The 13,852-nt window shown below is 38.6% G+C and overlaps 1 protein-coding gene across 4 annotated transcripts in view; it reads left to right on the forward strand.

The window, feature by feature from the left end:
* The first annotated feature begins 3,031 nt into the window (after positions 1-3,031).
* rab28 (RAB28, member RAS oncogene family) overlaps positions 3,032-13,852 on the forward strand; it is a 29,090-nt gene continuing 18,269 nt past the window's right edge. For 2 of the 4 annotated variants that reach the window (XM_036001302.1, XM_031302802.2), the window contains exons 1-3: positions 3,033-3,476; positions 8,096-8,192; positions 11,138-11,226. In XM_036001302.1, coding sequence (XP_035857195.1) covers positions 3,402-3,476; positions 8,096-8,192; positions 11,138-11,226 — 261 coding nt within the window. In that variant the 5' untranslated portion in view covers positions 3,033-3,401. Of the gene's footprint in view, positions 3,477-8,095; positions 8,193-11,137; positions 11,227-13,852 lie in introns of all 4 variants that reach the window. The other 2 variants (XM_031302800.2, XM_031302801.2) reach the window with 2 other exon arrangements.

Consider the following 13,852-nt stretch of genomic DNA (forward strand, 5'->3'; position numbering starts at 1 on the left):
TTCTTATTTAACAAATTAATAACAGGTTCATTTACTTTAAGATCATTTATTTTAGTAGCAAAACATATTTCTCCCCCTGCAGCTTCAGATCGTAACCTCTGAATGCCTAACAGTAACGTTTTATCAACCTGATTGTGTGTAATAAACCATCAAACCAAACATTTAAAGTTATAAAACAGAAACAGACCGATATGTAAAATGTCTTTAAATTCGTGCCCACGGGTCAGTTTCCATGTGTTTGAACATTATTGTTTATTTTGCACCACAATGTACAAATGTCTTTGCACATGTTGAATAGTGCGCTACCTTAGACAGTGGTCTAAGGTAGACAATGGTCTTGATTTGCATAAATGGTATTCATCAATAGGCCTATTTCAAGGCAAGTGAAAAACCCGTAACCTAATGCAAATCTCAGTTCAACGACATTGGACTTTTTAATGTTATTTTCTATAAATAGGCTACTGATGAATTTTGTATTGTCTGTTTCTGTGCGTTTTCGTGGAACAATCGAGCCTAATAGCCTATATACTGTAATATCACTTCTTTCCCTCCTGTGTATTGATTCGTGTTTAATTTGGCTTTCTAATTCTTTGCTCCTGAAGAGACCAAACTAGCTTCGGCCTACTATCTCCATCTAGGCGATAAGGTCACACAAAACCAGAGAAATGAAAAGAAGTCAAACTTTTTCAAACCGATGTTTCTCTCTTCGCCTTTGGCCTTGATCGTTTCAGCCTACAACCTCTTTTAAAAACAATTAGGCTTAATTTCCCTCCAAAGCTTTCTGTCCGGTTGGGGTTGCTGTCAATCTCACCCTCATGAGCATGTTGGAGTACACTGACCTGACAGTCACTGCCACCTGCTTCAAAGTGGCCCAGGTGCAAATTCCTCTCCATCCCTCATGTTGCAGCGACATCCTTCTCTCTGCAGTGAAAAGCAAGTGTGAAAGACGAGGACCGTGGTAACCTTTGGGTTGTACAACACTGCAGCTCACAGTTTACAAAAATATTACAATAACCTGCATGCATATAACATGAAAACGTGAATTAGAAACAAAGCACTAAACACACTACCTAACATAATTGCATGACAGAGGAATTTGAAAGGAAAACGGTTAAAAAACAAGAACACTTAATTCATTTTGTGTGAGCATTCAGTAAATAATTTTTGGGTGACATCACTTCAGCTACAGCTCACACAGTTGAGAAAAAGTTTAATACAGTGAGATATTCTTGGAAATACCTTTGTGTCCATTTCCACAGGTTATAGATATGAGCTTTTAATGGTAAAATTATTGCACAAAATCCTTTTTGTGTCCTAATCCTCTTCTTTGACAGATTCATGTTTAGAATTCAACGCCATTGACACAATGGTTTATCTTTAATTCCTACTTTACTGAATAGTTATGGTGTCTATTTTTAAAGGGTACGTTTTGGTGCAAAGTAGGCTATGTTTAATCGTCTGGACTCCAAACTGAAAAATAGCCTACCTAAATACATGCACCATGTATTTAGGTATGGCTGTTTTGTCTAAAAAAATGTCTTATTTGTTTATATCATATGTCCGTTTTGTCAGAAAATGTATTATCTGTGGTAATGTTTTATGTTTTGTGTGGACCACAGGAAGAGTAGCTGATGTTCTGCATCAGCTAATGGGGATCCTAATAAAATAAAATCAAAACCATGTAAAAAAAAAAAAATTAAGAATAAAAATCTGTTTGGCATCAGGTCATGCAGAAACATATTCAACCTTGAATCATGATTCTTTAACTACATTTTGTTTATAATTAAAGAGCCTTAAACTAATTGGAAAGAATTTACAAATACAGAACTGTCACAAAATAATTGTTTTACAATGTTCTGTTTTGGCATTTTTTGTCCAAGACTGGAGTTAAATTTGCCAATATTAGTCATACTTCATTTGGTAAATACATCAGTGCGCCATCTATCACATTACACAGTACACAGCTGGTAAGATATTTTTCTAAACTGTGGTGAACTGGAGGACTGTTCATCTGTGAATTTAGCAGTGGGAAAATGAAATATGCCTGTCTATGTATGATTAGGATGCCTCATGAATAATGTTCACATTTGAAAGGTTGATTAACACTGCAGAATCTACTACTCTAATGATTTAAGAAAAAAAAATCATTGTTGGCTCTCATCAGACTTTAGATCTGTTTTCATTCAGGTGAACTTAAATCATAGTCATCATAATCAGAAGACTTTTGATTTAGTTTGACATGACCTATAGTGCATGCGTGTGTGTGTGTGTGTGTGTGTGTGTGTGTGTGTGTGAGAGAGAGAGAGAGAGAGAGAGAAAGAGATTCATTAGGCATAATAATGCTATTTTAAATAAGACATAGGCTGTCACTATATAGTGGAAGTATTCAGATATTTTTTTCAAGTAAAAGTATCAATACCATTATAAACATATAAAAATACATTACATTCTCATTCTTATTTAAGATAAGATAAACCTTTATTGATCCCCAGCGGGGAAATTTTGTCTTTGCAGCAGTAGGCCTACAAGGACAGAAATAAATAAGCCTACATAAACTAATATAAGAATAGAATAAAAATAGAGACTACACAAAAGCATTTGTAGACATACTGATATAGACGTAGTAAAGTGACGGTGGTGTGATTAAAATAAGCATATATATTGATAGCCTACATATAGCCTAGCCTATATTATTAGATCTTGATGCATGGACGTGTAAGCATTAAATGTTATGTGGTCGAGGTGGAGCTTTTAATTGCTTGATATACTGTTTGTCAGTTTATTGTATAGCAATGCATCATATTTAATAAGCTGCTGATCATATTGTGTTGTGTGTAAACTCTGAATATTCAAACTACAGCTGTGGAAATATAAAGTAGAAGAACATGTAAGTTATCAAGTAAAGTACCTCAAAACTGTACTTAAAAGTACTTTAAACCAATCTAGGCAGATTTTTGTTGTGCTTCTAATGTTTTTATACTGACACTTTGACCTTTGTTACCACGGCAACAGCAACGCGTCACACACAGGACGCAACCACGCCGCTAGTAATTGGGTTTCCGGTTCTGATCTTTTCCTATGGAGGCAAAGGGCTTCGTAGATATACTAAAAATATTTACAAAGTGAATGTGGATTCCGGCTTGTTTTTCGATAGCTTTTTCCTCCCGTTTTAACCGAAAACCAGTGTACGTCGAGGTAGCAGTGTGTGTGTGAGTGGATCATTCCGAGCAGAGCAGCAGTGTTATGTTAGTAGAGTCAAAATGGCGTCTGCTTGCCCACTCAACAATCGTTTAATCCATCTGTGATTAGCCTGATAACTAGCTAATTTCACACAACCTGTGACTATTTTTCTAGTGTTTTCCGTTTTCCACGCTGATACAGTCGGAGCACATTTCAGCGTCATGTCTGACTCGGAGGAGGACAGCCACGACAGGCAGCTTAAAATTGTAGTGATTGGAGACGGTGCGTGTGGAAAGGTGAGACCATCACAGACACAACTTAACGCATACACATCGTTACTGAAAATAGACTTTAAATTCTAAATGCAATACAGACAGTATGTTGCACGACGGGTTACTGTCCTGCTGTTTACATTGCTCATCCTGACGCTGCACTTCCCAGTCACCATGGCGACCGACGCTAATGTAGCTAGCTAAGTTAGCTATTAGCTAACGTTAGTCATTGCCAGACCTATCCACAGCCTGTGTCAGCCCCTGTACAGTCTATGGTCAGCCCTGGAGTAGCTATAGCCAGAGACGGTAGAGGGCTTTGGTATAGCTATTAGCTGACGACATCCATTGCTAACAATCACAGCAAAGACAACATAACGTGATCTAATTAGCTAGCTAGCACTTGAGTTCTTTCTCACCCTCTACGCCACAGTGAAACGTTTTAGCTTGTCTTGTGTTGTGACGTTAGACGTTTAAAGGAAAAATCCATATTAAAATATAACTCATGTACGTTGTAAAAACCAAATATCAACTCAAATGCTCTTTCACTTTATGAGTCAGTCACTAATTCAGTGCCAGTGTGGCTCAGGTATCCAGTTTTGGGAGACAATTGCTCAGTGCTTGTTAATACTGACTCTATTGTCAAAAAGCACTGGCCATAGTACAATATAACATAATTTCCCCTTTTTAGTACTCCAAGTTTATCACAATCAACGCTTCAACATATATGATTTGGGATACAAGTCTAAAACATTTAACTATTTAATTTTTAAAATAGAATAATATAACAGAGAGACATGAAAGGGTAAAGACGCTAAAAGGGGTCAGCAAACCTGTTACTATATTTTTTATTGTATAACTTTACCTTTACTGTAGTTAAGTAGTCATTTCTTTATAAGATTAAGGGATGTAACAACATTAGAATGAACATATCTTTGGCAACCAGTGTTACTTCTAACAGCATCATACAAAAACTCAGTTAATCCCAAAAACTCTAAAAAGTTTTTCTGAGGTTGCACATCCACACTGATCTCAGGTTGAGGACAAGGGTGTTCATTCCAGTCAGAGCTTGAGATGGCTGAATTACTGGTTGGGGAGTACTGTATGAGAAAGTACAGAAAAAATCTAAACCTAAATGATACATAATGGACATGGAGGAATAGCGTTTCGAAAATAACATTGTAGACTGAAAATAGCATGTTAAGTAACTCAGTGTTAATCACACATTGTAATGACTTCATAGTAAAGATACATGTTAGGAATAGTAGACATTCAAATCATGTAGCGCAATAACTGCTCTTAGTCAAAATGAAAATGTACACCATTTTTTCTAAAGTACTTCTGTAGAAAACATTTTTCTCACTCCTGTTTTACAAAATTGATGGACAGCCAGGTGTAGTTTTTATTCTGCTTCCAAGATAGCATTATAGATTTAAATATGGCACAAATCCGTTGTTCTAAACCCATTTAGTCTACCCAGCCTTTAATCCATGTTGCATGTGCAATTGAACTAGTTGTAGGCTATGTGCCGGTAGTTCTCATAGAACATAGGCTTACACTGTAAAGAAGTCACAGTTGTTGTTTTTTTATCTGCCATTGTCATGGACCCCAGTATGCGTTTGGCTCCAGAGTAGGGCCCCATTTAAGAAAATTATGTCTGGATAGCCCATATGAGAAATGTTTCTGTTTTCTCATTTGATAGAATAAAATAACAAAGGGTCATGTGTAAAGACTCTTTTTTTGTGAACAAATATTTTTGTCAGTGCATTTGTCTCTCTCTTTGCTAAATCTACGCATGCTTTAGGACTCCCGTTTCCTTTCAGAACTACTGGACTGAATCATTCAGTAAGTTGATACGGTATAAAGATGTAGATTAAAAAGGCCGAACTTACATCCACAACAGTGTAATATTTTCCTAGTCACACCAAACAATCATTTGCAGCAAAGCAAGGAGGTTGTCATGACAATTCAGCTATGGTTCTTCTTCACTGCATCTTGAATCCTCGAATGAATGAGTGTGAATGTGAGCCAGGGACGTCAAGTGCTTTTCAGCTACACATCCCCTTTCGTAACTAATCTCTCCTTCCTCTGGGAGAAAGAAAATGAATGTAGCAGTAATGGTGAGACCCAATGAGAAAAAATGAATGTTCTCATTCTGGAGAGTCGGCATTTTCTTTTAGGGGAGGGGGTGCAGAGAACACACACAACTCAGTTCCCAGTAGATACGCTACATTAATAACCCTCCTCACACTGCTGCCAGGTGTCAGCTCGTCACTGTCTGAATGACTTACCTGCTTGTCTGTTTTGGGCAGAAAACAGGAGCCCTGCCCCCCATTTTGAGTAGGCACCACTGACTGACATCTTGAATGCCGTTTCCCCCTTATTAATGTCAATTTGCTGAGCAAATTGCAATCGGATCAGTTTTTCTTGGACAGCAGTCTCGGTGGTATTTTTGCTTGTGGTTGGTTGTCCATTCAGAAATATAGGGAGATGTGGGAAGGCTTGTCCACCTGAGCAAGATGTTTTAAAAATATGGAGTCTCACATTGAGCCAGGCTCGTAAGGTGCTGGGCCTAACTTACACAGGTCTATTTTTCAAGCTGAGTTAGAAGCCACTGAGTTTTTCTGAATATTTGCTCTCTTAAAAAGCGCTTTTGATGCAGGTCCTGTACATCAATGGATGCTGCTTCCCAGCAATGCTATTTACAGTCAAACTCTTCATCGGAATACCAACATTTATATCTGTCTTAAGTGTTTAAGGAGAATAAAGAGCCAGTTATGATGCGATAATGCAAAAATGCACTGCATCTCTCATCTGAGTTGCATCACAGACATAGTCAGCTTGCCATATTTTTTTTCCTCTCTCAGTTTCTTGTTTCAGTAGAACTTCCCCCATTTCCCGGCACTGGTATCATTGGTGACCCTGTGCTGTTCTGTTGGAGTGTCAGGATTACGCCAGTTTTTACATTCGCTGGTTAGTTCCAATTGTACGTTGGAAAAAAAGGACTATGTTGAGGGAAGAGAGCCAAGCTACTGGAATGCCAAGACAAATGGCCGACTAGGCCAACACGAGCATGTGGAATACATTTTTGCTGTCCAAGCTTGTTATTCCTGTGTTGTCAGTGATTGTTTGGGCTACTTAAATGGCTGATTTTCTCCTTGTTGCGTCAGTCACCTCTAGTAATTTTTCACTCACTCTTGAGCCTTTGACATGCTCCGCAGGCTGAGATTAAAAAGGGCTGTAGGTTAGTGAACTTTTAAAAGAATAAGTTGGATAAAACTTTATTCTGCAGAAAATGTTAATCAAGAAAGCCACTAGTAAAGGCCATGATCACACATTCAATAGGTTTAATTATAGGAATACGTTTAAAAATCCAAGTTGGGATAAACATAAAGGTTTGATATCAAAGGTGGACGCCACAGTGACAAATCAAAAGGAAACCCAAATAAACTCGTTTACTTGAAGAAGATTTGGGTAATCCATGATAAGGGTTTTCCGACTAATTAGATTGCATCCTCCCTGGAGTAATTTGAAAGAAGTCCAGTCTTATTTGAAACATTATTTGGCTGAACCTAAACTTTCTTAACGTGAATGGAGGTAGATAAGTACATAGGCTCAAGTGAAAGCTTAGCAGATTGAAAGAAAGAATTTTGTTTTAAATCCTGTAACCCTCAGTGAGTGACAAGTACCACATTAAAATGCATTTGCTGCCACATGAACACTCAGGGAATCCCATTGCTTCACTTCTCTGTTGTGTTTATGTAAGCACACTGCTCTAAAGATAGCTAATAGACATTCAGCACTTCATTTTTTTCCCTATCGTCATCCATCAAAATGAATTAAACTTGGCATGTCAAGCCTGTGCTATGAATTCCCATGGATTTCAGGCGAGCCCCTAACATGCTATTTTTTTCCCCTCCTCAAACACAACAGTGACAGTGATGGAGGTTTTATAATTTGTGGCAATTATTAGGTCTGCAGTCTGTAGACATGACATCCTCCGACACCTGTTTTTGTAATTCACGTTGATTTTCACTGTCACAACTGTGGCCGAGTAGCGAGACGGCAGGGAAGAGGCAGACAATTACATCAGCGTACCTTTCAGTCAATCACAAAGTTTTTGAAGGTGCTTCAAATAGATTTATAATAATGAAATTGATGTCCTACAGGTCATATGTCGTTGCATCGCCAAAGAACTGTGGCTGCACGTTATTGTGGAAAAGAATCACATAGAAGTGTTGTGATATGATACATTAAACTATTGTATTTTTAGAAAAATGTAATATTGTAAAAAGCTTACTTTGGCGTTTGGTTAGTGTTTATGAAATTAAAATTCTACTCCTGCTCACCACCGAAATATCACTTTTTCAGGAAGTTCTTTAATATACTGTATATTTTCTCTGGAAGGTTTTGCAGCATCTTGCATTTTGCCCTGGGCCATGCTGTGATTCCGCTTGCATATATGTGTGAATATTGTTTATTAGGCAAATACTATGCACTGAATCAAGGTTTCTCCTTCATTCTGAAAGCATTTTCTTTAAAAAACACTTAACTGCTTTAAATTACCTATTTTTCGCCCTGTTGATGGCCGCAGAGGTGTTCTGGCACTCGGTCACCATGTCTCTCGCTTTGTCTCCCTGTTTCAGACATCACTCGCCACCAGGTTTGCACAGGAGGCCTTTGGGAAGCAGTACAAACAAACCATTGGCCTGGATTTCTTTCTGAAGAGAATAAGCCTTCCAGGTGAGACACCTTCATAATCTTTTGGGAGTGCTCTTTTGTTTAGAGACTCAGCAAGGACACGCGTGTTGCACAAGCATGTAGTGGCAGACTTCAATAAAAATACGAGGATATGTATTTGGCAAGATTGTACTTAGACTGACTTTACTGTAAGTGGTGGTTTTTAATACTGTAATATCGACCTTAAGGTTTGGATATGTGTGTGTATTTTACATTATCAGTGTTCAAAAGATCCAGAATATGAATTAAAAGTCTAACAGACCTGTTGAGGCCTGTTGTTCCATCAACACTTTCTGTCATATTTTTATTTCGAATATTTTCTGCCATTGCTCATATTTTCTTGTCCAACCATTTCCAGGCAGAGTTTGTTCTTCAGGTTAACTCAGGAGCTGAATGTGTCTTTTCTGGTAGCTCCTCATTGTAGAGCGTCTGCCACTTCTCAGGCTTATTCACTCTGAAAGCTCTTCTCTCCAGAGCAAACAGCACACTTTTTTTTTGACTCCACAAGGCCAATGGACAGCTTATGTCCAAACGGGCGAGCCTTGCTCATAATTCTGTGGGCACCGTACAGAGTAAATACATTAACATTTTATATCCATATCACTGATCCCCAAGTTCAACCGATCTTTGTCCTGCACCACATAAAACATTCATGTTCTTATTTGTTTATGTTGAACCCGCAGAAATAAAGCCACACTCTGTATCCCCCTTAGATCTGTAAAATAAATGTTTATTGACTAATGCTATATTTAGACGAAGGCACTCCATTTTTACTTCCTACCATGTGAAATGGGGATTTTCAGCATTTTAAATGGCATTTCTAAAACTCTGCCAAAGCCTAAGCTCCAGAAATCTGCAAAGTGCCTCCATTCTTTCATTACTAATAAAACAACATTAAGCATGGGCAAATTAAGTGCTAAAAGTTAAAGTTATGCTGATTTGTGAGTTGGCTAAAAGCTTCTATTTTGATTTTGTGTCAGTTTCAGCTTATGAGACTTAGGAGAACTAAAGCCCCAAAAATGTTGTGGTGGAGTCAGAATGAAAAAGCCAACCATAAGCACAGACTGGGCTCAAAACGTCTTAATGCGAACTCGAACAAATGCTGTTAATCGTTTGACTTCTCTTTCCAGTAAGTTTCTTTCCCTGAACTATTCACTGAACTCTCCAGTGTTAAACTGTAACCTTTGTTTAAATATATTGGACATACGTCTGTGTCACTGGGGCAGCAACAACACTGTGTTCAACAGCGGAGTTGTTAAATGGCCCATTTTCTGGGGAATTGGGTGTTGATGAGCTGATGAAGAGGAGGGTGGCTCTGCGAGCTGGGTGGTCCCAAACTTCGTTAGGACCCCCACCCTGCCTTGTACTGGAGAGGTTGTGTCGCTCTCTGGGTCTCTATGGGGCTGTAAGGGTCTTTTGCAGCAGGGGGGAGAGTAGCCTATAGCCAGCGTTGGCCCCACTCACCATGAAGGCCCAGCTTGTCAAACTTAATGTACATTTTCCAACGTATGGAGAGGTGAGGTGAGGCGAGGCCGACTGGCACACAACAGCCTCCTCTGTGTGTGCTTTTTATAACAATACCTCTTCCAGATGTCTCTACCAAACCAATGCAGTGAAGGGGATTGACTAGAAGTGAAGTTTGCTTGATAAATTCTCTAACTTTCTGACGCTACTTTGTCTGCTTCCACTTCACGTCATACTAAGAGGACAATTATCTTATCAACGTGCTCTTTTTCCTGACCTTGTTATCAGTTTTTAAAGTTAATCTATTTGGGGTCACAATCACAGTTTCTTCTTCTTGCAAAGTATTAGCAGAAAATGTCAGCTCTGTTGAATCAGTGTGAATCTCTGAAACATAAATAAAGCTAGTGTCCAGGCATGGTGGATGGGTGGGGATGGCTCTTTATAACACCAAGGAACCGTTATTCATTGTACTCCTCAATGTAGCCTTACACTGACACTGTATAGTCTAGATGTAGCGACTGTAAACCTCAGCGTTTCCTTCCCTTGCTTTAAAAAGGGGACTTATGAAGGGGTTGAGTCGTCCAGCCGTGTCCACAGTGTACGCTCTGCTCCCCATCGCCGCTCCAGCCCAGCGCCGGGCCCTCATCACACCAACATAAACTCCTCGCTGTCTGGTCCTCCCTCCTCCTCCTCTTTTTTTTTTTTACTTTTTTTTTTTTCAACCACCCCTTTCATTTTCCAGAGGAAGAAAATATTTATTTGGATTTGGTTTTTGTGCCCGTCTTTCTCTCTCTCCCTCTCATTCACTCCTTTCTCTTTCCACATGCATAGGGACAAGTCTTCTTTTCCTCTCATTTTGTGTTTAATTATTGCTATTTTCCTTAACAGCACATAATTCTCCTCACTTTCCTAACTTGGCAGGATATGGCACAATGCAAATAGCTCTTCCCAGGCTAATAAGAAGTCATCTTTTTTCTGCCAGGGTATAGAGAATGTTTAAATTAGAGGGTAAGCGTACCTATTCATCCCCCTCGATCTCTGGGCTGGATATTCTTGGATGTGAGGTGTGTGTGACCTGCCAGGCAAAAGCGCTTAGCTTGAAAGATTAATCGCTGATTTATTGTTTCCATTATGTATATCAAGAACGTGGACTTTTATTATAGAAATCGCTCACACAAAATACAGGCTCCAGTTACAGCTGGCTCGTTACTTCCTCAAGATTATGAGCTTTGTTAAAACAAACAAGTTAATGATTAAAAAAGAACAAAAACATCCAGAATGGAAACCCACAAATTGCAGCATAATCACTTTTATTTTTTGAATGTTAAATAATCGAATAGCAGAAAGAAGTTTTTAAAGAAAGAAAGTGGGGCTTTTGACACATCAATGCCCTCTTTATAGAGCTGATTTCAAAATATTTCTGTCATTTAAATGTCAGTTCTTTTTGATATTGGAGGTGTTTCTGTCTCTTTTCTCCTCTGTAGGCAACTTGAACGTGACCCTGCAGGTGTGGGACATTGGAGGCCAAACGTTAGGAGGGAAAATGCTGGATAAATATGTATACGGAGCTCATGTAAGGTGACACACACGCGCACACAAATAAACACAAAATCCTCTGTTGCTTCTTTTTTTTCTGCCTAAAATATGCATCTCTGGTTTGTGCTGCAGCTTTCTCTTGTTTTCTGAACTTTAGTCTTTTATTCCTCCAACATGAAGCAAACAGACATACTGTCTTTGACTCCAGTAGCCTCAGGAAGGATAAGAAATGTACAGTATCTCACAAAAGTGAGTACACCCCTCACATTTTAGTAAATATTTCATTATATCTTTTAATGGGACATTAAAGAAACACTGAAGAAATTATACTTTGCTACAATGTAAAGTATTAAGTGTACAGCTTGTATAACAGTGTAATTGTGCTGTCCTCTCAAAATAACTCAACACACAGCCATTAATGTCTAAACCGCTGCCAACAAAAGTGAGTACACCCCTATGTTAAATTCCCATAGAGGCAGGCAGATTCCTATTTTTAAAGGCCAGTTATTTCATGGATCCAGGATACTATGCATCCTGATAAAGTTCCCTTGGCCTTTGGAATTAAAATAGCTCCACATCATCACATACCCTTCACCATACCTAGAGATTGGCATGGTTTTATGTCGGGTAGCCTAATAGCTGGTTTGATTTGCATTGAGAGATGATTTTATGGAAAGTATCCTATGCCAATCTCTAGGTATGGTGAAGGGTATGTGATGATGTGGGGCTATTTTAATTCCAAAGGCCAAGGGAACTTTATCAGGATGCATAGTTTTGCATACTGTACATGCAAAGCTAGAAACCAACCACTTTTGAATGCTTATGACAAAGTAATATGAAGCACAGGAAGAATTAGTGTCCAATCCTAATTCCCTTGTGAATTTCCTAGAGCTGCAAAGATTAATCGATTAATCGATTAGTTGTCAACTCTTAAATTAATCGGCAACTATTTTGATAATCGATTAGTCGGTTTGAGTAATTTTTTAAGACAAAAGTAAAAATTCTTTGATTCCAGCTTCTTAAATGTGAATAATTTCTAGTTTCTTCTCTCCTCTGGGACAGTAAACCGAATATCTTTGAGTTGTGGACACAACAAGACATTTGAGCACGTCATCTGGGCGTTTGGGAAACACTGATCCACATTTTTCACCATTTTCTGACATTTTATAGACCAAACAACTAATCGAATAATCGATAATCAACAGATTAATCGACTATGAAAATAATCGTTAGTTGCAGCCCTAGAATTTCCCCGTTGTGGGATTAATAAAAGATTTTGAATCTTTTGAATCTAATGGCTATCGGTGACTTCTATTCAGGCTTATTATTATTCAGTCTCTGCAGCTTCATTAAGAGCCTGCCACTCCCTCTCTCTGAAGCCAAATCACAATAAACGGTCATTTGGATTCATAGTGAGTGTAGTAGGTCAATAGAGCTTTAAAAATCAGTGCATCTATGCTTTTTACAGAGTTGCTACAGTTTGATGTTTTGTATCAGACTGAACAAATGTTGATAATACCGCACACTGTAGGTCAATACTAAAATACATTTCTAAACATGTATGCTTTTATTGCTCCCAAATTGTAAATACATCCTAGTTTAATTGAACGTTAAAGCTGAAATTATTAAACGTCATGGTCAGTATTTGATAGTACTAGCTCATACACGAAGAATTGTAGGGCAAAAATAGGCTGCTAATTGATCCATTTACTCTCATTTAATGCTTGTCCTATGGAAAACTGAACAATGTGTTGATTACAATGACAGCCGAGATCTTTGTGATCACTGTAATTTGTGTCAGTGCGTACTAGTTTGTACATGTGTCAGCAACATCAGCGTCCACAGGTAGCCGTGTTGCTATAGACAAGTGCTATCTGTCACCTCCAGGATGTCTCTTGTTTGAAGAGGCCTACATAAAGACTGTGGTTCGTCTAATCTGAGACCCGTACTGAAGCACAAGATCTAAAATTTGGGCACAGGCAGGAAACTTGTCACCATATACTATATGCAAGCACACTTCTGTCATGTTTGTCTATAGAAGCTAGACAAACATTAGTTGAAGGATTTTTTTTTCCTATTCCATGAATCTACTTGGCTTTGACATAGTCAAAGTGACATGTTATTTTGCTCTAAATTGTGCCCTTTTAGTGTGTACTGTATATTAACCATGTCTGCAGCACTTCCTTTACTGTCTCACTCCTTCACAAGCAAAACGTCGTACATCACTGCCACAATACGACACTTTGCTTAAGGAGTTTCTAGTCGGCACTGGGTGGAACTTCCACACCTATTGTTCAGCACTGTGCGTCCTGTAATCAATCATGGCTGTTTCGGAGAGACTCACAGTAATTGTCAGAGGCCTGAGCTGTCGTCACCAACGTTGCGTGTTGTGACAGTGCATGTCTGCCAAACAAAATGCAACAGACACCCCTTCAGTCGTGTTGCATCATGCAGTAAAAGTAGAGACATTTACCTTGGCTCATGTTTAATTTTTTGAGCCCTTTAGAAATAGCTAAAGTTTAAGCAGTGATAGCAGATAGTTAAACTATCTGATTATTTGTCTTGATTTATGCCAACAGCGCTTGTATCTGTGTTTACTCTTTGATTAATGTATGTGTCCATGCAAACACCCCCTTCTGGCCTCAGTGTTTGCTCAAACATGG

The sequence above is a fragment of the Sander lucioperca genome, chromosome 1, assembly GCF_008315115.2.
Source record: "Sander lucioperca isolate FBNREF2018 chromosome 1, SLUC_FBN_1.2, whole genome shotgun sequence".
Taxonomy (NCBI): domain Eukaryota; kingdom Metazoa; phylum Chordata; class Actinopteri; order Perciformes; family Percidae; genus Sander; species Sander lucioperca.